This window comes from Pangasianodon hypophthalmus, chromosome 4 (genome assembly GCF_027358585.1).
Source record: "Pangasianodon hypophthalmus isolate fPanHyp1 chromosome 4, fPanHyp1.pri, whole genome shotgun sequence".
Taxonomy (NCBI): Eukaryota; Metazoa; Chordata; class Actinopteri; order Siluriformes; family Pangasiidae; genus Pangasianodon; species Pangasianodon hypophthalmus.
The window spans coordinates 16,797,571-16,823,755 of NC_069713.1; the positions used below are offsets into that span (position 1 = coordinate 16,797,571).

At 37.5% G+C, this 26,185-nt stretch overlaps 4 protein-coding genes across 4 annotated transcripts; 2 read left to right on the forward strand and 2 right to left on the reverse strand.

Annotated features, from left to right (window-relative positions):
- Window positions 1–1,029: 1,029 nt before the first annotated feature.
- Window positions 1,030–5,677, reverse strand: oxa1l (OXA1L mitochondrial inner membrane protein). Its single transcript, XM_026936353.3, has 10 exons — window positions 5,525–5,677; window positions 4,254–4,388; window positions 3,771–4,125; window positions 3,364–3,507; window positions 3,024–3,109; window positions 2,763–2,927; window positions 2,540–2,644; window positions 2,275–2,437; window positions 1,367–1,447; window positions 1,030–1,295 (listed from the first exon to the last, which is right to left on the reverse strand). Exons 1-10 carry the CDS (start codon window positions 5,633–5,635, stop codon window positions 1,159–1,161), a joined length of 1,482 nt encoding a protein of 493 aa, XP_026792154.1. The 5' UTR covers window positions 5,636–5,677; the 3' UTR covers window positions 1,030–1,158.
- A 1-nt stretch (window position 5,678) lies between these two features.
- Window positions 5,679–10,019, forward strand: casp23 (caspase 23, apoptosis-related cysteine peptidase). The gene is made up of 11 exons (XM_026936354.3): window positions 5,679–5,921; window positions 6,502–6,555; window positions 6,641–6,711; window positions 6,893–7,066; window positions 7,258–7,437; window positions 7,556–7,630; window positions 7,730–7,909; window positions 8,572–8,806; window positions 8,941–9,042; window positions 9,157–9,266; window positions 9,364–10,019. Exons 1-11 carry the CDS (start codon window positions 5,852–5,854, stop codon window positions 9,472–9,474), a joined length of 1,362 nt encoding a protein of 453 aa, XP_026792155.3. The 5' UTR covers window positions 5,679–5,851; the 3' UTR covers window positions 9,475–10,019.
- A 6,105-nt stretch (window positions 10,020–16,124) lies between these two features.
- On the forward strand, window positions 16,125–20,620 carry LOC113540526 (probable E3 ubiquitin-protein ligase RNF144A-A). The gene is made up of 4 exons (XM_026937082.3): window positions 16,125–16,282; window positions 18,592–18,692; window positions 19,201–19,374; window positions 19,873–20,620. The coding sequence occupies exons 1-4, from the start codon at window positions 16,189–16,191 to the stop codon at window positions 20,320–20,322; spliced, it is 819 nt and encodes a 272-aa protein (XP_026792883.1). The 5' UTR covers window positions 16,125–16,188; the 3' UTR covers window positions 20,323–20,620.
- A 245-nt stretch (window positions 20,621–20,865) lies between these two features.
- zgc:194655 (uncharacterized protein LOC794380 homolog) lies at window positions 20,866–22,723 on the reverse strand. Its single transcript, XM_034303465.2, has 2 exons — window positions 22,527–22,723; window positions 20,866–22,433 (listed from the first exon to the last, which is right to left on the reverse strand). The coding sequence occupies exons 1-2, from the start codon at window positions 22,669–22,671 to the stop codon at window positions 22,267–22,269; spliced, it is 312 nt and encodes a 103-aa protein (XP_034159356.1). The 5' UTR covers window positions 22,672–22,723; the 3' UTR covers window positions 20,866–22,266.
- Window positions 22,724–26,185: the final 3,462 nt, after the last annotated feature.

Genomic DNA, 26,185 nt, shown 5'->3' on the forward strand with positions numbered 1-26,185 from the left:
CTCCAATACTCACAGCCCACAGAAACCATTTAGCTCAGCCAGTTGTTGGACATCTCTGGTTTTATATTTGAAAGTGGAAGTAAATGAACTCGAAAAGAGACCGATAGAACAATAGCAATGATAACACTACAATTATACAGTGAAATTCAAGATTATGATAGATTCAGTGTTCATATTGATCATATTCTTTACACTTGTTAATATATTATGTTCATAATACTGTCAAAGATTTTAACAGAACAAAACAGTCTGCACTGTTAACTGAAGGGCTAAAATGGAAAATGTAAGTGGGCAAATTTTGCTTAAAGGAAGCTAAAGGTATTGTGAGAATTGGAATAGATTTTTTTTTTTTAACATTATACACGATATCCCAAATGGACTACAGCAGTTTCCAAGATTCCACACTTAACCCAAAACAATTAAACCAGTGCCCTTAACATGCTTGACAAAAGTTTAACCACTGATTAATGGACCAGTGAATGTTGCCTTCAAACAGTAGCATTGCTGATTGAGATTCTCTTCACAACATTCACTAAATCAGAAATCAAAATAATTAAATTTCAAAATAAATTTAAAACATCAACATCATCAAAAAATGTTATAGATAAAGTAATAATAAAAATGTAGTGACTATTTTGGCAACCCTGCAGGTTATTTTGGGACTCCCTTTATACTTCCTTGCTGGAATATGAAATACTACCTATATTATATTTTCCTAGTTTGTCCATTAAAATATGTGCCAACAGTGTGAGTATTGGATTATTTTGGTCAGTTGTTCAAGCAGCAGTATTCTTATGTGAAATAGGACTAAAAAATAAAAGAGTAAAAGATATAGAATAGTTGATTAGGTAAAAATGCAGACTGCCATTATAAGAAGATATAATTTGTACTGAAGCTTCAGATTTATCTTCAGATTTATTTACACCATATTTATGTGCAATGGATTTTAAATAAAAGGTCTCCTAATTATGTCTCTGTTTGTACCTTTAACTGACTTTTACAGCAAAAAAAAGCCAAACAACAATCAGCTGTTACCCATTTAGTTTCCTCTTTAATGAGTTAACATTTGAAGTGATCACTTTCCCACTTTATGCTTATTATTTCCCCTCCTGAATAAATATATACAAATTTAGGTAAAAACCATCTAGTAGCTAGTTTTCAACCAATCGTTTCCTCCCAGGGCCTCTTCTTCCCACTCTTCTGCTGTACTTGCTTGGGCCTGGACGAATTTTCTGTTGACATGGATGCAGATGCCTGGTGCAGGGGATTTTGGGTAAACGTCTGCCTCAGTGGACCTAAAAGAGGAATTATAAATATGAAAATTCAAAAAACATGCATAAACACACACATCATATAAAAAGCTCACCTTTAGCTGCAATATCAAGGTGGTCTTTAATCCTCCTCTCTCTCTCCTGCAACTGATGAGCCAGTTGGGCGTTCTTCCACCCTATGAAACACACGCTAATATGAGAAACATCACATTCACTGCACCATCCATGGTTACATGAATAGTGATAAAAAGCTGCTTAAAATCAAACCAACATAAAGATAGACTTTTACAGTGACAATGCATTATTGATTACATGTTTGCAATGCTCACAGACAAGATTTTTTTTTTTTTACACTACTGGAACTTGCAATATTAAGTAATATGCAATATTAAGGCTTTCCATAAAAATGTTGGTAATAGCAAATTGAATACATTTGGCTACTAGTTTTAATTACACAACACAATTGTTACACTAAATGTTAACAGATAAGTTGGGTAATGGTTTTAATTACATAGCTTGATGTTATCCAGCTTGCTGACAACCTTGCTTATTGGTTTTCACAGTAGAATTATTATCCTAACAATAGCTAACCTGCTACTGATTTACACGAAAAAAGTTAGCCTAATGTAAACTAGCTTGTTATAAAACTTGACTAATTATTTACACAATGATAAGCTTAATGTTGGCTATCATGCTAGAGCTTGTTTTTTATTACATAATTATAATACTTATCCTAGTATTAACTAGCATATTAAAGTCAAGTTACTACTGTTGGAGAGGTATGTCAGGCAATCAACCTCTTTTTTTTTTTTTTTTTTTTTTTTGCAGTGAGCATCTCTATACATCAAAGTAAAGTTAAAGAAGAGGCTGTAAAATCTAAGTAAAATAAGAAGGAACAAAAGGACAAAAAGCCAATGAAAGAAAATAATATAAATTTAAAGAGAGAAACAAGTGGATGACAGTATGAAACAAACACATTCAATAGGACATGTTTATTCTGTACCTTTCCTGACACTCTCAACAAAACCCTCACTGGGAGGCAGAGCTGAGGAGGGGTGAGTGATGCGCGCTGGGATATTAAGCTTCTTTCTCACTGCTGGATGCCTCAGCAGGGCTACCTGTCCCAGCGAAAAGAGATTCGAGGTCATCCAGTATGTAAACACTGCCTGGAAGAGAAAAAAAACACAGACAGAATTACACCCACAGGAGACGAAAGTGCATGTTACTGAAGGACAAATTGGAGAGAGAGAAAGAAGCGTGAGTCTCACTGTAGGGAAGTTAATGGTCATCGGTAAGATGATAAATGGCATAATTCTGAAGACAGTCTTCATTGCTCTCAGGTTGGGGTTGTCTACACCAGACTCTGCACCCAACTAAAAGTTGGAAAATTGATTCAGAGGAGGAGGCAGACATTAACTTAACACATCAAATATGTAGAATCAGCTATACATCCAAACCATTTAAGTAAATAATAAGAACAACTGGTTATACCTCCAAGATGGCAAACATAGTCCCTGTGACAGCAAGAGGAAGGATGTAATACGGATCTGCTGCAGTTAAGTCTGTAAACCACCACAGTCCACCAGTCTGCATGCTGGGCACGGGGGCATAGGCCATCTTACGCAAGCCAATGAAGAATGAAATAAAGACTGGTGCCTGAAAAGAAAAAGACAATAGCATTATAAAAAGATAAACATCATGAGTCTGCCATGCAGTGACATTTACAGTACGCATTGGGAATTCCATACTGACCTGTACCAAAGGGACCAGGAACCCACGGAGAGGGTTAACATCGTGTTTCTTCTGGAACAGCATCATGTCAGAATATGCCTTTGAGACTGAAAGCAGAAATTTAAAACACACATTTTTGAAGGTACTACAAATCAAATGCTAGTTTCTACAGTCATATGAATGAAAAACTGTCCAAAATAATGAAATATTCTGGTAATTAGAAAAAGATGGCAGAAACTCAATGCTCCTGACTCATTTACTCATTTAACACTCTCAAGACTAATAAACTAATTGAAGAATAAAGTGTTGCAGGTGGTATGAAGGGAGACATTAAGAGGGTATAAACGTATCAAATACTGACATTCAAACTTGTTGCCACTCTGCTTGGCCTCATTCATGCGATTGGTGAGCTTGGTCATCTCTGGCAGGACATTGTTCAGCTTAGCTGCCTCTCTCTGGCCCTTTACAATGACTGGGAACACTGCACAGCGGGCTATGATAGTACCTGCGCACGAGACATAACAAGACCCAATCAGTCAGCAATGCTTCTGTTCAAATTACTATAAATGCTTATTCAACACCAAGATCATCGTTAGCTACACTGGAATTTAGTCAAATACATTTTATATAAAAGGTTTAGACTTGTCCCTAAATCAGCACCTTGTGTAACATTAAGCATGGAAAAATCAAAAATCTGTATCTTTACTATTTTTTCAGCCAGAAAAGCTGCATAAATGCGTTCACTTTGGGTTCCTAAAACAACCTCACCTGCAACAATAGCACCCCACCAGGGCAGTCCAATGCTGACATGCATGAATTCCAACAAGTTCTGTATCAGGCCTACAGGTGTATAACTGCCTAGACCCAATTCTGACAGGCTGAGCTCTGCTCCTGCCCCCTGCAGGACATCCATTGCCAGGACAGGGGCTTCAGTCACTTCTGTGATTGGTTGTGTGGTTACTGGGGTCAGATCAGGAGCAGTAACTGATTCTGAAACAGATAAAGGAGCAGATACTGGAACAGATACTGAAGCAGTTTCTGCAGCAGCTTCTGGAGCCGATTCTGGAGCTGATAATGGGATATCTGCTGTTGAACTGGCAGCAGGTACCATTCCATCTGTTGTCTGAAAGCAAGTACAGAATAAGAAGGCAGTTAAGTAATAAAAGAAAACGACCCGATGTCAGCATTTGTTTATTGTAGTTTAGGTCTGGATCTTCATATTTCAACAAAGTTAGAAAATGGCCAACGCACCTGTGAGCTATTCTGGCGGACTGCCACGGAACTGACCAAGTATAACCTTCCATGATTATGACGCCCCAACAGAGCCTGAACAAACATACCTCCACTTCCTCTGATCGTGTGAAGATGTGATCTGTGCATAACATTCTGAGAGAGGGGTGAGAGGATAAAAGTAAACAGGGTGTTAATGCTGGCAGTGTAGACCACATGACATCTGACTGAACACACAAAAACTACAACACTGAAGAATGCTAATCACAGAACTGGTTTATACTATGATTGGATCTAGCCTTTACTAGACCAGAAACAAACCTGCATTACCAAAGAAGTGTCCACAAATATAACATGACCCTCCAATAGCATGTGAGAGTGCTTTTTTGCATGTGAATTACAGGCCAGTTTCCAAAGGTTAATTTATTTTTTAACTGGTAGAGGGAGTGTTGAATGTGATTATCATTCTACCATTAACAATCTTTTGAGATGATTTTGGTGGAAACTCAGCCTAGATTAGTAAAAAATTATGTCTTGTACATCAAGCATTAGGATTAGATGTGTCCTATTAAAGCCTCTAGATCTCAAATCTAACATCACATTCTGTACTATAACAGATAGATAGAACTCTAATAGATAAACAGATAATAGAGTAATAGATAATACTTAGTATAGATAGTACTTACTTAACTGGTAAATAATTAACAATTTATCTGTTTATCACTATATAAATATCTATCATTACTGCTAAGTGAATGTTACAGCTGATACACAATTGGTCATATAACACACACACACACACACACATAAATGCTTACTTGGCTTTTCTCATTTAACTGAGCTAGACTGAAGTAATGCCCCAATCTTAGGTCTTAAGCATGGCCGTTAGCTAGTTAGCTATAACTAATATATCTAAAAGAGTCCGTTGTGTTGTCAAAATAACTTCGATAATTATAATATATTTTGTACAAATACACGAGCTACGTACATGCTATCAACCAGCCAAGATTTACTAAGTGCGTGTTGTTATTAGGCTAGCTAGTTAGAGTGCCAGACTACGGCTGAAATACAAACAGCTCTCCTTAGTTTATATAGTGCACTATTCACAGTGCAGAAGTCATATTGTCCTGCCCTACGTAGTGCACTAATATAGGGAGCAGAGAATCTTTTGGGATTCTGCCGATGACTTTGAAACGAGCTAGCTACACATGTGTATCACCGAATCCTATCAAATAAAAGAACACACACACAAAACACAAACTACAAATAATCATGTAACAAAAATAACAAACCCCGTTCCGTGTCCATGCAGCGGGTAATGTGGAAATACTGGCTGCAGTCGTTTGTTTAAACAAACAAGTCGTTAGACGACTAGGGACCACTTTGCCCCTGAGCGCAGCCATATTGGAAAAAAGATAAAATCTCGGACGGCGAGCAGGAGAGGACAAACTCGATTTGCGTTTTGCAACGGAAGAACTGTTCGTCGTGCTCATGTATGCTGCCGGCTCAAAGGTGTGAAATAGTGATTTTACAATCGTGATATCTAATAAGGATATATAATATTGTAATATTTTCGAAGTGATCGGAAGGGGTGAAATTAAAACTTCTAGCACAAAAAAATGTCACAACCCAAGGAAGAGGACAGAGACTCAGAAGATGCTGCACCTCTACCACATTTCCGTAACCTAAGTAAGTTTTCTATCAGTTTACTAAGTAGTATGACTTCTTGGTAACCTAATCCTCGAACAAAGTTAATTACAAATACGCTACAGATTAAATTAGAAATGAATAATTATACAGCTAAAAAAAATAATAAAGTATATACACGGAAGCAGAACTGAAAGTAAATGCCTGCCTGTCAAAATAAACAACTTCCTTAGCGTATACTCTTATACAACTGGTTCTTCAAGTGAATTTTGTATAGTTAAGATTTTGTAGCTTTCCAAAGAGGTGCTACCTGGAAACACTAGTGAACTCTCTTGTTAGATTCTGCATAGAACCTTTAAGGCTTCCCCAGAGAAACCTGTCTATCCCCCCTTATTTATTTATTTATTTATTTATTTATTTATTTATTTATAAAGAATATACTTAACTTCCTTTACCTTAAATACAGCAGACCGAATCACATGTTTGTATTACATATGGTAACAAATTTACAAATTTTTGGACACAATCTATGCTGTTCCTGATCAGTTTTGGTTGTCTAGGTAGGCTACATGTGATTTCCCAAGAAACACATTTCTAAAATTTTATTTCCCAAATAATGCAGGAATCTCAGGTGATGAACAGAAAAGAAAGTCTGATGTCTTGCCTGGAAAAACTGGTGAGTGCTCTTTACACACAATTAATATAAGCAAAAACAGGTGCCCTTCACAAAACAACCAACTAAAATAATTTTCTTTCATAAGCTGTTTTGTCCTGTGGTCATCAAATGCCATTGGATTACTTGATTTCATGGTGCAAGTACTATCTAAAGCAGGTATGTCTGTTTAGATTTCTTGAATGTGAAGCTAGCCAATGCTTGACAAAATTTAGCTTGATTTCCTATATACATTGCATATATTTATTTAGCAGGCCTTTACACATTATTACATGTGTAACATACATTATATATTTATTATAATATTGCAAATTTGTCCTATATTGTTGTTATATTTCAGGAGAAGACTGAATTCACTTGCCCAAGATTTGATGAGTACAAGAAGGGTATATGTGGCACAAAATTCTCTTATCAGGACATGTGCCATACAGTTCCACTAACTCCCTCACTGAAGGAATTCTTCGAAGAGAGACTTGGGGAGCTAACTGCAGCAAGATTCTGTGAATTTAAAGCTGTAAGAATACTGTTCGTCTACTCCACTAAATATCACTTACATATTTCTGTGAAATAGGTGTGGAGTAAAAAGATCTGTAATGACAGAGTAAAGCAAATCAGATCAATTTTCTTTAAAATTTATGCTCGTAGTTTTTTGTTTTTTATTTTTTTCAAATAAACCTTATTAATCTTGTAATTTAACAAAATCAGTGCCCAGGATGCCAGTCGTATGTGGAGAGAGCTGATCAGAAGAACCTGTGTGTCCACTGTACTGTATGCACTGCCAGGATGGGATGCTCCTATGAGTTCTGCTGGAAATGCAGGAGGAAATGGAAAGGAGCAGCACAAAATACTGTGCACTGTGGCTACAATGACTGCAGACAGACAGAGGTATTACTGCCCAAACATAGAAGAATAAAGGAAATTATTGTGAAAGTGGTTCATAAACAGTAAACTATACTACATGTAATTAACAGATGTAAACAGCTTTCTTTCTTAATATTTTCAGACTTCTCAAAAAAAGAGAGATTTGATAAAGTTATGTCAGCCTGCATTCAAGACACAAAAGCTTCAGACAGAAGAGGTGCTTTACAACTCATTACTCATTAACCATGAAGTATACATTAACGTATGCAGTACAATCACAATACTCACTATGTAAGCATTTGCTTTTTTCACCCAGATCTATTCAACAAAGGAGAAATCCAATGACAGACAGCGACTGGCTATGATCATCAACAACGTTGAATTCAGAGTAAAGAACCTTAATCGGAGGGGAGCAGAGAAGGATGAAGAGAGTATGAAGTCTCTGCTTGAAGCCTTGGGTTATGGTGTAATCACACTGAATGACCTGTCTGCAGCGGTATGTTTATAAAATAAATATCTGATTGTGCAAAATTTTAAGCACCATTAAATGAACTGTGTATTCTCCTCCTAATAACTGCATTATTAAACAGAAGCACATACAGGAGAATGTAAATGAACGACAATGCTTTATATAAGGAATAAAACACAGTGAGGCATGCTCTTAAAGGAAACTAATTAACAAAAGGTTGATTTTCGTATAACAGCACTCCTGTAACAGTACATCCATTCATGTGTCCATTCACACATGTTCTGATGTTTTCTCAGTTATAGTTACGTTTAATGAAATGTCCATGAGACAAGTTGTTATCTCTTACATTAAAACAGCTATAAACAGTCATTTCCTCACCAGTTTTTTTACTCTCAAAGATAATAAGGCAAAAAATAAAGAAAAAATGCATCTTGTCATGTCACTGAGAAACTGTGAAGCCCTCTGTCCTAAAGTCATTTTCTGCCTTGTGTCAGAAAACTTAAAGCTACAGCTTTTCCTCTGGCTGTTACAGAACCCCATTTGCTGCCGTTGTGTGTATTATTTTTGTATAACAGCACAACCCTTTGTGTGTTTATTCCTTACCAGTCAGAATTGAGATTTCAGCAGCTCTGTTGTATAAGTGTATTATAACCATGAGCATTTAAATGTCTGTTTATGGAACTTCACAGGGGATGGAGGCTGCCTTGAGAGACTTCTCACAACATAAAGAACACAGATATTCAGACAGCACATTTTTTATCATGATGTCCCACGGTGGACCTGATGGAATTTATGGCATTAATTTTGATGACAAAGAAGGTGACATTCTCCCTGTGGACAGAATCTTCCACTATCTCGGCTCTGAGAACTGCCCCGGACTAACAGACAAGCCGAAAATCATTCTGATTCAGGCATGCAGAGGAGGTACAGATACCTAAAGAATCACAGCACCATTTAGAATACAGAATTACATCATTTAAAATATATTGTGCTTTAAATTGATGTTGTATTATTGGATGTGGCATTGGATAGAACTGACACTGATAAACATTTTCCAGATAAAGAAGGCCATGTGTGGGTATGTGATGGTGTAAGGTCCAATAAAGGAATAAAACAACACCGTGAGAAAGATTTTGCCTGCTTCAGATCCTGCACACCAGGTTTTACACCCTGCCATTGTATCTTTTTTTAAAGAGGGGTTTTCCTGAACATTAGAGAGCTCAAACTTATGTGTATTATTTACATGAAAAAATTAACATAAATCTTCATTACAGACACTGTATCCATCAGGAATACTGGCTCTGGTTCATTATTCATTCAGAGCCTTGTTAAAATCTTCAGTGAACACGCTCATGAGGACGACATAATGGAACTGTTCAGAAAGGTACATTTGTATTTTCCTAAACCACAAATAATGAATATTACATAAAACTCTACTAAAGCACATGGTGACATTTCCGATTGTCTGTTTCCCAATATAGGTTGCTCACTGGTTTGAAAAAGCAGCAAAGGAAGATGAATTTCCCTATCAAATGCCAAGTTTGGACAGAACTACTCTTGTAAATAAATTTTACCTGTTTCCTGGACTTTGACACAAGAGCTCAGGTTGCTGCCATTTCCTTAAGAATTAATTGGTCTTTGTAATATAAGGGTTGAATGTTTGAATTGAAGTAATATTTCCCTTATTATGTTATACAATAAATATGAACTGTACACACCTATTCAGTGCAGATGAAAACATTTCTATATCTTTAACATGGAAGAGACACCAATAAGCTGCTCTGATGTACACCCCATCTAAGTACAAGAAGGACTTCTTGCTCAGAGGTTTGTGTTTCTTCATCAAGAGTTAAAGGTTTGATAGACAAACTTGTCTTTCATGCAGAAAAACATTCTTTTCTGTAGGAATCATTCATTTTATATGAACAAAACTGTGGGTACAATGGGTTAATTTTTGTATAGAAAACCTGGGATCTCTCTACAATATTTTGCAGAAGGATGATGAAAATGAAGCAGTAATCTTAAATAAATCTTTATATCTTCATCTTTATTGAGTGTTCAGCTATATTTTATTTTTCATGTTCCTAGAGGCTATATGTAGAGTGGCCAATAAATGAGCCTTTTTGAGTTGTCCCAAGCCTGCCTCCCGTCTCCTCATTTCCCTCGTAACCCAGGAGAAGTGTGTCAATAAACATGCACTTGGACATGACTTTTAGGGATGAATCATAACACTGATTTTCTTTTCAATCCAATATGTTGTTCATTTATGTTTATACATTCGAAACTCTTCTTGTAGAGAAGATTTTTCAGAGAAGAAAAGAGCTTTCAGAGAAGTTTGGACAGTTTCTGCTTTCTCTGTTTAGCAGCTTAAGCACTACATATAACATAAAGGGTCCATCCCAAAAGTATTCAAGGCCTTCTTGATTCCTTGATCCTACAACCATCTGTCCATGACCTGGAAATCACTTTAAGTCCTGCATCTTTAAGGAAGTACGATACCAATTATTAAAATGCACCTGGAGGAATCAAGGAACAAAGAGAGAGGCTTTTAGGTCAAGGTGTCTTGTTTTTATTATAGCATTTGATGTAAGCCTATGGTATAAATGTGTTACCTCTCCCAAAAAAGCAAATTTCAATAAATGATACAATAACAAGATCGACAGATACAAAAATTATAATCTTAATAAGGCTAAATAAACAATATGTACAAATAATATCCTTGGATTTAAACATGACTTACTTTAAAAATGGCCATATGAGAAGTCAGGTGATGAGTTGAATCTTGTTTAGGCTAAAACATCAACATTTAAGCATGTAGTGTAATTCATTTATGTTGCTTTAAAATGACACTTGAAGCAGCAGAGCATTTCATCCTGTTCTTTCTTCCTTTCCTTGCACCTTTTCTTTGCTTCCTTGAAGAGGGAGCTAATAAGTAAGAAAGGGAAGCAATGAAAGGAAACAATTTCATTGTAAACAATGAAAGGTGCAATTTAAGAAATGAGAAGCATCCAGTGTATTTCCCATAATTACTACCATAAGGATTTTCCAAAAAACAGAGAGAAATATAGGCAAACTGATACTGATAGAAATAACATGGAAAAACCATTACTGGCCAACAAAGATGTTTCAACAGTATCCAGTGTGAATACCTGTAGTTCTGGGTGAAATGGTCAAACTGAGAATGCATAATTATATCAGTATAATCTTTGGATTTAAGAAAAGATAGAAAGGCCTTGTCTTAAAAAATTAGCCAATATGATGACTCCATGGGTCAACACATCCTGTTTCCTCCATGACAGTAAAAGGGAAAGCAAGTGATTTACGGAGCGGTCAAACAAGTTCAATTACAAATTCCTCACCGAATATCAGCAAATCTATATTTGAAACAAACCCAAACACATTCCTAAGATGAAAAGTGAATGACAAAAAAAACCAAAAAAAAAAACAAGCAAAAACAAATCTGAAAAATAAAAAAAATAATGAGAATTAAAGTTGCAAGCAGCATTTTTGGGGACCATGCACCCAGACTCAGTGAGCCGCACATTCACAGACATGCTACAATTGTTGCCTAAGCAATCACAGAGCCATAGAGCAGAGCAGAGCAGAACAGAGCAGAGCCATAACTTTAGGCAAAGGGATTCAATAGTGATTTAGACAAGTCTCACGATGATGTGAGCCAAATTTGGTGAAGATTGGACAAAATTTGGAGGAGGAGTAGCAAAAATGGCAGTTAGATGTAAGCATTTTTAGCATTTTATTGTCACAAAATTTGTGACAATAGCCTCTGGGCATAGTCCTGAATATTCCTACCAAGTTTTGTGTGGCTTACTCTGAAGATGACATGATGAGTGGACAAAATTTGTAGGAGAAGTAGCCAAAAAACTGTTTTTAACAAAATCTAAGTTGTCTCGACCCAGTGAATCCAGGGATGCCTGGCTTTCAACATTTGGACACATGGTTCAAAAGATATGACCATAAACGTACTTCCAAATTAGACCAAAATTTTACCCAATGATGGCACTATAGTGATAGGAGCATTTGGCCCAAATTTGGTCAGAATATTCCTTAGACCCTCCCCAAACAGTGTGCCAAATTTCACAGCTTTTTACCAGATGGTTCTATAGGCTGCCACTGACACAATAGCCAGAAGAAGAAGAAGAAGAAAAGGTAGAATAACAATATGGTGCCTACACACCTTCGGTGCTTGGCCCCTGAAATATAAACTTAAAACATGATCTAAACTTGTCAACCAATGTTGAAAATATGCCAAGCCACAAGATATCCAATTATCCTCGCAATGAACTATATTCCTGTAGGAATAAAAAAAAAAAAAAAAAAAAAAAAAAAGCTTTCAGAGCTCTCAAGGGTCTTAAAAAATGATTCACATACAGTTTTATGCAAAGGATTGGGCACATTGCATATTTTATTGATTGTTATAATGAAAAGAAGCAACCTCTGCAGTAAACTATCTTAAAACAAGAAGGAAGCTCTTGAAGAAAAACAATTTCAGACATTTGAGCTTGTTGTGAGCTTGACCCTGTTTGGATCAATTTAAAAATCTAATTAGCTCATCAGTTAGTTACAATGATAACACATTCAACCGTCATTCTTAAGATGTTGTGCTACTGAGAATCGACTGATAGATGGATGGACAGACAACCCAAAAACATAATTTTTTCCTGCAAATATTAACACATGGTCACTTTATATTTGATTCACTTAAAAAATAGAAAAAATAAAATAGTAGCTGCAGCATATGCAAAAGTTTGGACAGGCTATTAAGTCATTACTTTGGCAGATATCAACGCAAACAAATGCTTTTTGTAGCCAGCTAGGAGTCTTTCTAATCTTGTGTAAATAATTTTAAACCACTATTCTTTGCAGAACTTTTCTAGTTCTAGGAAATTCTAGGGTTGTCTTGAATGCACAGCATGTTTAAGATTTTCACACAGATTTTCAATGATCCAAGTGAGGGGACTGTGAGGACCATTCCAAAAGCTTCAGCTTGCATTTCTTGAAGTAGTTCATGGTGCAGTCTGCAATCCTTCCACCTGCAAAAATAAATAAATAAATAAATCCTAATAGCTATTTGGTTTTGAGCAAATTATCTGGTAATTCCACTAATTATATTTAAAAGAACAAAGAAATTACCACACTGAACACCTCACTGTGTCCGGATTCTATGGCCAAAGGAATGGTGAAAAAAAGACACTTCTCTTGGAATATGTGGTCATTTTTACATCTGGTTTTGTTGCTCATCACCCATTCAAATAGCTTTATGTTGTATCACATGTGATTCAGCTCAAAATACTGTGAAAAATATACACTACATGGCCAAAAATAAGTGGACACCTGACCCTCACACCCATATGTTGGCCTTCCCTAAACTGTTCCCACAAAGTTGGAAGCACTCAACTCTCTAGAATGTCTTTGTATGATGTAGCATTAAGAATTCCTTTCACTGGAAATGAGAGGCTCAAACACGCTCCAGGATGACAATGCCCCTATGCACAAAGCAAGGTCCATGAAGATATGGTTTGCCAAGGTTTGAGTGGAAGAACTCAAGCAGCCTGCACAGAGTCCTGATCTCAACCCCACTGAACACCTTTAGGATGAACTGGAACACCGACTGCACCCCAGACCTCCTCACCCAACATCAGCGCCTGACCTCACTAATGATCTTGTTCTGAATGGACAAATTCCCACAGTCACAATCCAAAATCTAGTATAAAGCTTTCCCAGAAGAGTGGAGCTTATTATAACAGTAAAGTGGGACTAAATCTGGAATGAGATGTTCCACAAGTACATATGAGTGTGATGGTCAGGTGTCCACATAGTTTTGACTATATAGTGTATATTACAAAAAAAAAAAAAAATGAAAACAGATGTAAATATAAACATTCAGGAGAATAATCCTACCTTGGAAACATGTGGCCCAGTTGATTTTAGAGTTTTTTGATAGTATTCCATTGCATCCTGCTGTTCACAGACTGAAAAAATGACATCATGTACAACACACAAAAACAAGCATGGAGAAAACTTCCTTCAGTCTTATCACTGATTTATTTTAGTTTTTCAAAGAGATTCTACGGTTCATGAACCAAAACACCACTTTCTTGGTAGGGATTTTGTGGATCTGGTGTAAAACTAGCATGCAAATAGCAGACAAAAAAGGTGATTGTTTCTCATGTTTGTCAGCCAAAATATGTGTCTGATGGCATTAAAAATGTGTTCAGATTAAATAATCAAAAAGATTTGTTAGTCTAAATTTTGGGTCCCTGGAGGACTAGTGGTTAGGCCACAGCACTCTCACCGCTGTGGCCTGGGTTTGATTCCCGGCCAAGGAACCAACCCCAGCCACTGGGGCTATATGCAACAGTGCACTCTCAGTGCTGGTCCCAAGCCCGGATAAAATTGGGGACGGTCGTGTCAGGAAGGGCATCCGGCATAAAAACTGTGCTAAATCAAACATGCGGACCAATGATCTGCAGTGACAACCCCTAACGGGAGCAGCTGAAAGAGGAACAACAACATTTGTTAGTCTAAATTTTATATTAAAAGAAAAATGCAATATCTGAAGTAAAAAAAAAATAAAAGTAATACTTTTCTATTTCTTTTCAGAATTCTTCAGTCATGTAGAGACACTACAGTACGGGGTTCAGGTAGCAAGTTGCACCATGATTTTTCAGCCACTATATCGTTTTCCAGTAGATCTGAATGATTAAATGTTTTAAATATATTAATTATTATTAATTAGGACTATATCAGTGCTAAACAATAAAACAAACAAACAAACAAATACATAAAGTTTATTTTTAACAGCAATATTTTTTTCTCATTTTGTTTTTAGTATTTGGTAGTTACTGGATAAAAAGTTTAACTTAAAGGTAATTTTAAATTTACTGTAATATTTTACGATATACACTATATGGCCAAAAGTACTGAAGTACCTGAGTACTGAACATTCCATTCCCAAACCATGGGCATTAATATTGAGTTGTTCCCATGTTGATGCTATAACCTCCACTCTTCTGGCATGGCATAGCTGTGGGACTTGGCCCATTCAGCCACAAGAACACAAGCAGTTGGGCACTGATTCGGTGTGAGAAGGCCTGGTGAGCAGGCTTCTTTCCAATTCATCCTAAAGTTGTTCAGTATGGTTGAGGTCAGGGCTCTGTGCAGGCCACTGGAGTTCTTCCACGCCAACCTTGTCTTCATGGACCTCACTTTGTGCACAGTGGCATTGTCCTGCTGGAACATGTTTGGGCCTCTTAGTTCCAGTGAAGGGAAATCTTCACCAAAAAAAAAACCTATACAACTGTGTGCATGCAAATTTGTTGTAACAGTCTGGGGAAGAACCACATATGGCTTCGAGGGTCAGGCATATACTTTTTTGACCATATAATGTATATTAATTATTTAAATACTATTGTTAAAATGTTTTACACTAGCTCATTGGATCTTAAAAAAAGACTGCGAAGTTAACACTGAAACTTGACCCCGAGGGACTAATCTGTGCTTTCTTTCCTTGCCTGTAAACTTTGTTCTGGGTTTCTGAAACGAGTTTATTGTGGGTTCACTTCGGGTTTACGTTTGTTTTTAAAGCCTCGGCCAAACCCGAAAAGATTACTTTCTCTTCCACATCACAAATCTGGTTTTCTGTAAAGCCTGTATCTAGTTCTGTTGCATTTCCAACTCTCTGCACCAACATACTTCACTTTCCTTTTAATAATGGGCATTGTCATACAGCTTAGATTAAAAATACTTTACATACTATGCAAATGTGCTCAAGTGATCGGCGGCTCTGCCCTGTCTGTACTATTTTGCTCCCAGAACACAGCTCTAATAGGAGCATAGACTCATGCAGGATATAGACTATAGTAGTAAGGAAAGAATTAGGTCCAACACTGAAATGCCTCAGGCTACAGATAACAAAAATGATCAGGTATATTTAGGCCAATTTGGTTTATATTCCAAGTGCGTGGAAAATTCAAAGGCAACTTAAATTGATAGGTTAAAATGTGTAGCCCATAAAAACTAAAATATGCCATCAGTTCAGTATAATATTAGCCTGTATTTAATATATATGTATGCATTAGGCTGTACTAAAAAGACTTCATGCAATAAACTGATAAATTTTTTACTGTTTTTTTTTTTTTTTTTAGGTTTTATTAAACAGGTTACCATAAATACCTTTCAACATTTCTTTCGCTTTTTCAGCGGATCCGCCCTGTTTGCTATTCAGCCTCCAGCTGCTGAGACTTTCCAAGAAAACGAAAGATAAACTATGAAGCAGGAAACAGAGCATGAGTAACTCTGATCTGACAGTGATGGAGCAAGAAAAGCGCCACAATCCTAAAGACACCAGCCTGAAATTTGTTGATCGACCGGATGACATTAGTAAGACTACAGTATTATCATCATTACTCTATAGAGCCGTACATTTGGATTTAAGTTATGGAAAGCTGGATTATACATGAGTGTGTGTTAAGTTTTCGTTTCGCTTCTTGGGCTAATCTCCTCCTGTTAGGTTAATTCACTTAGAAAACGTAAGATCACATCTAATCAGTATGTTACTCCTTGATGAATTTAGATCTGCGAGATGGTTGATTGCATGTGTTGTATGTGGGCCTTAATTAGTGGAACACCGCAGGAAGATACATCGCTTCCCGTTTAAGCGCTCGCGCTCAGACGCGTGGTGCATGCAAATGGGAAAGCGGAGGAAGTTTTGCTCTCTTGCATTTATCCCGTATTTACTGTTTCGTTGTAACTTAATCACTGTATTTATGATGTTAGAACACTGTTAAGGGTTTTCTGTCATAATGTTCATCAGTGTGATTACCGAATTTTCCTTGAAAGTGGCGCTTTTAACCGTGTTAATTTTGGTGCTTCATTCGCTCGTGTGTCTTTCCATGCAGGGATGAGAGAGTAGGTCTTCCGATGTGTATATACTAATTCTGCCTCACACTACTTTTGTTAAAGAGGGTGAAGCAGAGGAATAAAACCGATGTATCAGTCATCCCATCCATGGTGTGGTCGTGTTTCTGTGGTGTCCAGAAGTTACCATTTGAAGTCTGCTACACATGAAGCTTAGAATCTGAATTCAGGAAGTCTATTTTATTTATTGATTAAGAAAAGAAGCCCCTCTGAAGCCAAGACAGCGACAGAGAAGCCATCTCGGCCAACAGATCACTTTAATAAGGAAATAATAAGAGCTGACACGATACTATATATTTTTTTTTTACCAATTATAATTAAATATAAATTAACATAAAGTGTAAATATAATAAAATCAATCCTAACGAAAGAAAAAAAACAGTCAAGTCTCCAAGTCTCCTTAAATTTCCAGTTACAAAAATAAATTTCTTTTCCACATGCAATTCAAATCTTTGCCATTTGTTACATGGTCCGATATCCAGTATGATTTGTCTGATATCCGATCCACCCTTTTTTGCTGGTATCAGGCCTATACCGATACTGGGTATCGGATTGGTGCCATATCTGGAAATAATACTAATAAAAATAAGGATAAATAAAGAGTATGCAACTGAAATGAGTACCAAATACTAGAAATTACAACAGCGGTCTTTTCCTGTTTTAGCTGATAAGTAATGTACTGTATAGTCTTTGCTACATTTTCTACTGCATCATTATCATACTCTTCAGAAAACAAAACCCCTCCTTCTTTTCACCTGACAATGATCACAAACCTTTGAAGTGTAAAAGAAACATTTTCTATCCTTCTTGTAATGTAAAAAAAAAAAAAAGAACATTTCTATGTACACGATCAGCCATAACATTAAAACCACTGACAGGTGAAGTGAATAACATTGATTATCTCATTACAATGGCCTCTGTCAAGGGGTGGGATATATTAGGCAGCAAGTGAACAGTCAGTTCCCGAAGTTGATGTTTTGGAAGCAGGAAAAATGGGCAAGTGTACAGATCTGAGTGACTTTGACAAGAGCCAAATTGTGATGGCTAGACGACTGGGTAAGAGCATCTCCAAAACAGCAGGTCTTCTGGGGTGTTCCCAGTATGCAGAGGTTAGTACCTACCAAAAGTGGTCTAAGGAAGGACAACCGGTGAACCGGCGACAGGGTCATGGGTGCTCATAGGGAGTGATTGATGTGCGTAGGGAGCGAAGGCTAGCCGGTCTGGTCCACTCCCACAGAAGAACTACTGTAGCACAAATTGCTGAAAAAGTTAATGCTGGCTATGATAGAAAGATGTCAGAACACACAGTGCATCACAGCTTGCTGCGCATGGGGCTGTGTATCTGCAGACCGGTCAGAGTGCCCATGCTGCTAATGTCTTGGTGCCAGATACCACAGCACACCTTCAGAGGTCTTGTGGAGTCCATGCCTTGATGGGTCAGAGCTGTTTGGGTGGCACAAGGGGGATCTACACAATATTAGGCAGGTGGTTTTAATGTTATGAGTGATCGGTCTTTCTATGCATGCATACTTCAGAGATCTTATTAAATATAGCTCAAAATCTATTATAATTCCATGAGAACATATGGAAGGGAGAGTCCAGCTAGTAACTACAGAGTCATGTGGAAAATAAATGTCAAGGTTGCAGAAAAAAATGTTGTACACCAGTACACCGTGTGTGTGTGTGTGTGTGTGTGTGTGTGTGTATGTAAATGTGATATGTTCCTGATGATATCTATTAGTACCATCTTCTGTGTGCTCTTGTCCACTTAGCCCTTGATGATGATCCCAAAACCCAGAGGATAGAGATGTCTTGTGGCCATGCTGTCACGCCTGAATCCCTCACAGCCTATTGTCGCAGTCTTCTGGATAGGGTGGGCTTCTAAATCAGTCACATTTAAAACAGTTACATTTATAATGATGCAAACAGCCTGCTTAATGCCAAAACAAATACCCCAGTTTAATACATTTTCTACAGACCTGCTAAAGAGTATTATTTTTGGTCTTTACATTATTGTGGCCTTCAAAGAGTTGCCTGCAACTAACTAATGATTCAAGGTTTTACACAGAAATACACAGTGTTTAGAAACCCTTTTTTGGTTTATAGCAACATTTATAGCAGCTTTTGATTGCTTAGAGGGAAAAGAAAAGAGAAGAAAACATTTTAGGAAATAAAATATACAGTATTAAAGGTGATTTTGACAAATTTTCAATTTATTTATAATAATTCCTACCAGAATTCCTATGAAATGATTGCAAAATAATTAGAGAATTATTATTACAAAAAAAATTGAGTTCCCTTATATGTAATGAACAAACATATACTGTCACTGTCACTAGAGATTAGAGCTGCACAACTTTATCTTGGTTTTATGCATCCAGGCCCAGTATAAGTTCCAGTGTCCAGCTCTAAAAAATGGAACAAATAATCAGTGCGGAGCCGAGTGGAAGTACATGGAAGTGAGGAGGATTGCTTTACTGAATCAAGAGGAGCAGAACCACTTTGAGGAGACAATGGCTGAATTGGCAGCAGCTAAGTACTGTGAATTCAACTCAGTAAGTACTTTGTAAAAGGAGCGAATACATAGTAATATCATTTCTTCAATCAATAATGGTATGAATTATGAAATTATAGAGGTCGTAGAAGACAAGGGTAAGTTACAGAGAGATGTTGGGTTCGAAAACTTCCCAGGAGAATTGAAGAGAGTGATGGGAATAAATAGAAAGTTAGGTGAGCAGGAAGAGTGGAGTTTTGGGCATGGTCTTCAAACTATTTCATAAATTCATTTTTAGTGCATAAACTTCACTTAAGTTTCACTTATATGTTTCATTCTTTACACAATGCTTGGTAGATGATCAGAGATCTGCGGGTACTCAGATTAAACTGAAGATTAAGATTTATAAATGACAGCAGCTGTTGCTGTTTCAAATAGTCAGATGTGTATTCTGATCTCCCTTCAGCATACTAGTTAATCTGATAGGTTTTTATTGATATTTTGAGCTATTTGTATATAATTATTAATAATTATAATTAACTTTCTTTTCTTGTTTAAGTGCCCTGGTTGCAATTCATATGTTGAGAGGCAGGATTTGACCAACCTGTGTGTACGCTGCACCATCTGTACAGCAGATAGCGGTAAGAGGTTTGAGTTCTGCTGGCAATGTCTGAGGACCTGGGAAGGGCCAGCACCTCGCTCAGACAAGTGTGACAACAGCGGCTGTGTTAACCACAAACTTGAGAAGCTGTTAAAATGTGAAGATACAACCCTTCCTCAGGTTCAAAACATAAAATGCCCCTCATTGCGAGCTTGTCCTACATGTGGAAACCTGGTTGAGCATGACACATCAGGGTGTAAGAATATCATATGCAATCGCTGCAATGTTGAATTCTGCTTTTCTTGCTTAAAGCTCAAGGTCGAATGCCTAAAAACAAGCTCATACTTTAAACCTTGTTCAAATGGCGTAGCGCCTCGGCAAACATCCATTCCAACCTGGAAAAAGTAGGTAACTGAAATCTTGGCATATTATACACCAAAAGGTACAGTTTTCGGCCACTTTAAATGTTTCTATGGCCAAAACCTAGTAATTTTGTTTCAGTAGAATAATACAGCAGTCATGACAATTGTCCTCAATTTATACTGAAAATCATATTCTGTTTTTCTTTATTGTTTATTAGTTTTATAACAAGTTTTTTTGTTCAATGTTGGTAAAAAATAATTTTTGATCATCCACAAAGCATGTAAAACATGGAAAATTGTACATTTGATACTTAAATACAATGATAAAGATACTGAAAAACCTCTCTTTGAGTAGTTTTCTTGTGGGTCATTTTAACGTTTACTTCAAGTTATTTCCAATAAGGCACCAGCTCAAGGCCCTGTCATTACACACTCACGTGTATTATAAAGGGTTTTTGAGTTAATGTTTTCTGATTAATTGAGGATAAATTGATCAGTTTATTAGTACAATTCATACACTGGATATAAAAGGTATACACATCCTTGTTAAACATTTTGTGATCTAAAAAAATTAAACCAAGATGTCAGATCATTTTCCACCTTTAATGTGATATAGCAAGCAACAAAATTTAAGTGAAAAACAAATAGAAAGGTTTTGGGGGAAAAAAGAAAATGAAAAAAAAAAAAGTACAATAACCTGGTTGCACTAGTGTGCACACTCCTAACCTAATAGTTTCTTAAAGCACTTTTTGCTTGTAACACGGCACTCAGTCTTTTGGGTAAGAGTCTACCCACTTAGCACATCTTGAGTTGCCAATTTTATTCCACTCTTCCTTGCAAAAATTATCCAGATCTTTCAGATTGAGAGGGGATCTCCTGTGCACAGCCCCCTTCAAGCCATTCCACAAGTTTTTGATGAGATTTAGTGCTGAGCTCTGACTGGGCCATTTTGGTATTTGAAAATCATTCCTTTGCTGATGTGGATTTGTGCTTTGGGTCATAATTGTGCTGGAAGGTGAAATTGTTCTTTATCTTTGGCTGTCTAACAGAGGCCAAAATTCAGGGTGTCCCCATCCAAGTCTTCATACACAGGGGAAATCAACAGTTTTTAGCAAAATGTCTTCCAAAATTTTCATACTTAGTTTATTTTATATTATATTATATTTTTTCAGATTGCCTTTAAGAATGCCTTTGACAATAGAAGAATATATTGAAATCATTCTCATGGCTGGATCAGGAAGTTGTCGTAAGGTTGCAGTGGACTTTAACAGGAAACATGACAAGCACATCTCACACGACACTGCTGCCAAACTTATCAAAGACTGGAAGTGTTGTGGACCAACTGAGAAGTGAACGTCCATGAACATCCTCTGACAAAGGCACAACCGATGTGGTGCTGGCATACTCCCATGTATGGAGACTTTTGGCACACCCTGTACATTCCCTCTAACTTGAATAGAGCCCCAGTCCCAGTTAAAGAGAAGCATCCCCAGCAGCAGTCCAAAATTTGGGAATTTCTCAGCCTGAGAGGAAAATGAGTGGAAAATGTATTTCTGATGTGCAGACATTATCCACCCCATTACCCTTTCCATCTCCCAATCTTTGCAGTATACAGTCCCCTCTGAAAGTATTGGAACAGCAAGACCAATTCTATTGTTTTTGCTATACACTGAAGACATTTGGATTTGTGAACCAGTGATGACTATGAGATGATAGATCAGAATGTCAGCTATCATTTAAAGTAAAGTAGAAATTAGCAATATCAAGTTTATAAATCTTCAGGACATGATATTTTTATGAGGACATGACAATAAGGAAACATTTAGTGAGGTTACTTCATTTCTTTGACATTATTTGTGTAAATTTCGTGCTGTTCTCCATGCTAAAATAAAAGAGAGGAAAGGCATGATAAAAGAGAGGAAAGACATAATAAAGGAGAGGAAAGGCGTGATAAAAGTCTCTGCATGTATGCTGTGTTCAGGCCGGGTCTTCAGTGCGGCTGGCCCGGACTCTCCTCTCCTCCTCCCGGTGTGTGTGCGCCTCCTCCCGGCATGCGGACGATCAGGAAGATTGTGGATTTGTTCTGGATCTTGCGCATGGAGAAAGTGTCGCTGTCCTCAAGCTGGACATCAGTGAACATCATTCTGAACTGCGCACCTGATAAAAGGAGAGATTTTACTGACCGCACGTCAAATGCATTTGAAGTCCAGGTGAAGAATCATATAGACGATATAGAGTAAATAAGCCTGCCTTTAAGCTCCGGAAATTTCACCGTGAGCTTTTCTTTGAAAGCCGAAATAGTTGTTTTGTTGAAATCATCTTCGGAGGTTGAAACGTCGACTGTTTTCTTTTCTCCCCTAAAACCAATCACCAGAATTTGATAGATTTCCCCCATGTTGAACGAAGTTCACGAAGAGCAGTCGTGTTAATGCAGAATAGTTTCACTTTCTCCGTATAGAAACTCTGCTGTAGCGTCACGTGCGCATGACAATCCACAGCCTGTAAACTGCACAGCTGATCGCAACTGGCTGCGCACATGGCATATCAAATGAAAATATCTGTTTGATAAATCGGGTATGTTTTCTTTATCTTTATATAAGTAATTTCTTATTGTCTGTTTACAAAAAGTTATCCAGATGAGGGATGAATGGATCTTCAACTGCTCTTGGCAGAACCTGTGAGAGGTTAGTTGCAGCCTTCAGGTCATTCCACAGAATGTGAATTAGATTTAGGTCAGCACTTTAACTAGGCCACTCCAAAACATCCACCTTGTTCCTACCAAGTCACTCTGTAGTAGCTTTGGCCTTATATGGGGTCATTGTCCCATGGGAATGAATTTCTGACCTATATTCAGACAATTTGCAGATTTCATCGGGTACTTCTCCAGAAGTGTTTTGGTGTTGTTTCGGTGATCGGCCATCTTGGCATTCATGCCAAAAGTTTCTACTTTGGTTTCATCTGACCACAAAACCTTCTAGCAGTTTGTTTCAGGATCTTTCAGGTGACTTCGTGCAAACTTCATGCACACTCCAGCTGGACCTTTCTGAGAAATGGCTTTCTTCTTGCCACCCTCCCATACAGGTGTATGCAGTATTTAAATATTCTTGTGTGATGCATGTTTTCCTCTGTTGGACAATACATGTTTTCCTCTGTTGGAAAATAAAATTCTGTACGGCTTTTAAAGATGCCATTTGGTTCTGACCAAGTGTCTTCTTTCCCCTTGTGATGGATGCCCAGATTGTGGCACACTGTGGGTGGTGCCATCAACTTTTCACTTCTTAATGATGGACTTAACAGTGCTCCAGGATATCTTTGAAAAATTCTTCAAAACTTTCTTGTATTTCTCCCCTAATGTGTAGGGAAGAATGGGGACAGTTGCAACACTTTTTGTATTTCCTTCAGTTTCTCAGAGACTGTTTTTAGTGGAAAGCCAAAATTTTAATACAATAAACCCACATCTGTCAGATACCCACCCACGTTGCTGTAACATGTGTACGTAATATACCTACAATTTAAACTTAAACAGACAAAGTCAAATGTTGCAACTGACTCCATTACAGGGGATGGTTGCAACAGTCCACAGGGACAGTTGCAACATTCATTAAAATATAATAATATAAAAAAAACATTATATAACATCATATTTCTTTATTTTATTTGTGAACAGACAGGGTTACTTTGGTTAAATTGTTAAATTTGTTAAATTGGCCGTATAAAGTCAAAGACTAGTAAAAGAACAAGTAACAACCATGTTTTGGTTAATTATTAGGCCTACAAAAAATTGAACTACAAAATATTTTTAATGAAAATCAAGACTGAAAATGTACTCAAATACTTCTGTGAACTCCTCTGAACTGAACTGAACTGTGTGTGTGTGAGGTAGTGTATGAGTGTGTGAGAGAGAAAGGGTAAGAGAGAAAGAAATTAGTCCACATCAGACTCGCAGTTGTGGCAAGTATAATGGGCTCCCCCATCAGTGAAGGCCTAGTGAGCCCATGCCTTGCATTGCCAGCACTGTACCCAAACCTCTCTTGGTTTCGAGTAACTCTCCAAACAAACAATGCAGAAATCCTCTTCTTTGTCAGAGTCAGTGTCATTGTCTAGGTTTTTTGTCTTTTTGTTTTTCTTCGCTCTTGTTTTGGTTTTATTTTCATTTAACTTTCTCCTAGCTTTCTGGTGCTTCTTTTCCAATTCCAGTGCCTCTTTCTCTGGGGTGTCTGTAAGAATTGCAGTCTTCCGCTTTCTCTTCCCTTTTGAGATTTTTCTTGGTCCTGCTTTAGGGTGAGGTTGTAGGGTCTCAGGTGAGAAATCTATATGGGAAGGTGTCACTTGTGCAGTTACAGCAGGTGTAGGCAGTACAAGTGGCAGTAGTTGAGCTACAGCGGGTGGCGACAGGAGAGCCGCAGACAGCATAGGTGGCACTGGTGGATCTGCAGGAGGTGCAGGCAGGACAGATGGAACTGGTGGAGCTGCAGTAGATGGAGGAAAGCCAAAGATGGTGCAAAGTCAACATCTTGGAAGACCTTCCGATTAAATGGCCAAATGCCAGTGCACCTAAAACCTGACTGCACATTTGCTGGTGTTGCTGCCAAAGGGAGGGCCAACCTAACAATGCCAGGAATGTCATAAATTGACATTGTCAGGCCTGGGTGGCTCTTCATCCATGAGTCACAGAAGGAGTTCACAACGTGTTTTTAGAGGACCGTAAACAGTACGATCCAGTGGCTGTAGTTTGTGAGAGCAGTGAGGTGGAAAGGAAAGCAAGACAATTCCATTGTCTCTGCAGAAATTTATTCCTCTCAGAGACAGATGGGATGAGTGGTTGTCCAGTATAAGCAGGACTTTAGCATCCACTGATGCAACAGCATGATGGGACGGTTGCAACAACATGTTGCAACTGTCCCTACTCTGACAGCCATGATAAAACTTGCTATGCTAGCTAGACACAATAGCTTTGACACTTGCTAGCTATGCCTATTAGAAGCTAAGAAAACACTGATTTAAATTATATGAATGAATAATGCTTCACAAAAACAGTTTAGACAGTATGAGAAAAATTCTGAGCATTAAGAAAAATACTTTTTTACCTTGAAATTAGCTTTTTCCAGAAGGAATGGTCACATATGGCTGATTTCTTCCAGATGGGGGGAGGGGATAACTGAGCATGTGCAGTATGAGCATCATCACTCTAGCTCATTCCTGATTGGAGGAATAAGCCAGGTTGCAACTGCCCCACGTTGCAACCGTCTCCGCTCTCCCCTACCTTTCCACAACTGTATATTTTGGGTGGTCTTTGGAGTCCATGCTGATGCCTTTGTGTGAATTTGCACTTGAAAACTGAAGGGCCACAGTAAACAGCTGTTTTTTTAATTTTTTATTTTTTTATTCAAGCTATCAGCTTAATTGCTCTGAGTCCACACAGGTGTTGGAAAAAAAGTGACTATGTGACCGTGAAGGCAATTGGTTATTCCTGAGATTGTTTAAGTAATCAAACCAAGATATTGTAGTTGTTCAGTTTGACAGTGTTAAGTATTGGGTGTAGATTAGCTAGTAGAAGAAATAGATTTATTCTATTTTAATTCCAGCTTATAGGCCAAATAAATATGAAAATAGTTGGTGTCATTCTCTATCCACTGTATATAGACTATATGGCCAAAAGTATGTGCACACCTGGCCATCACACCCATATGTACTTGTTGAACATCCTGTTCCAAGACATGGAGTTGTTCCCTCATCAGATAGAAACCTATCAGGGTCGAGGTTCTCAAAAGCATCGTAGCACAAAGATAATCGTTAAATAGATTAGAGCACTGTATTTCTCAGTTTTAGATGATCTTAACTTAACTCTCAGCCCTTAATCACATAATAAAATAGTGTCATCAGGTCTGAGACAATTTAAAACGATAATT

Coding starts and splice junctions, on each gene's coding strand:
- oxa1l (XM_026936353.3), bottom strand. CDS start 5,635: ATGGCTGCGCTCAGGGGCAAAGTGGTCCCTAGTCGTCTAACGACTTGT. Junction 4,389..5,524: donor CTGCATGGACACGGAACGGG/GTTTGTTATTTT, acceptor CCCCTCTCTCAG/AATGTTATGCACAGATCACA. Junction 1,448..2,274: donor TGTTGAGAGTGTCAGGAAAG/GTACAGAATAAA, acceptor TGTGTTTCATAG/GGTGGAAGAACGCCCAACTG.
- casp23 (XM_026936354.3), top strand. CDS start 5,852: ATGTCACAACCCAAGGAAGAGGACAGAGACTCAGAAGATGCTGCACCT. Junction 6,556..6,640: donor TGTCTTGCCTGGAAAAACTG/GTGAGTGCTCTT, acceptor TTCTTTCATAAG/CTGTTTTGTCCTGTGGTCAT. Junction 7,438..7,555: donor ATGACTGCAGACAGACAGAG/GTATTACTGCCC, acceptor TAATATTTTCAG/ACTTCTCAAAAAAAGAGAGA.
- LOC113540526 (XM_026937082.3), top strand. CDS start 16,189: ATGAGTAACTCTGATCTGACAGTGATGGAGCAAGAAAAGCGCCACAAT. Junction 16,283..18,591: donor TGATCGACCGGATGACATTA/GTAAGACTACAG, acceptor TTGTCCACTTAG/CCCTTGATGATGATCCCAAA. Junction 18,693..19,200: donor GTCGCAGTCTTCTGGATAGG/GTGGGCTTCTAA, acceptor TTATGCATCCAG/GCCCAGTATAAGTTCCAGTG.
- zgc:194655 (XM_034303465.2), bottom strand. CDS start 22,671: ATGGGGGAAATCTATCAAATTCTGGTGATTGGTTTTAGGGGAGAAAAG. Junction 22,434..22,526: donor GAAATTTCCGGAGCTTAAAG/GCAGGCTTATTT, acceptor TCCTTTTATCAG/GTGCGCAGTTCAGAATGATG.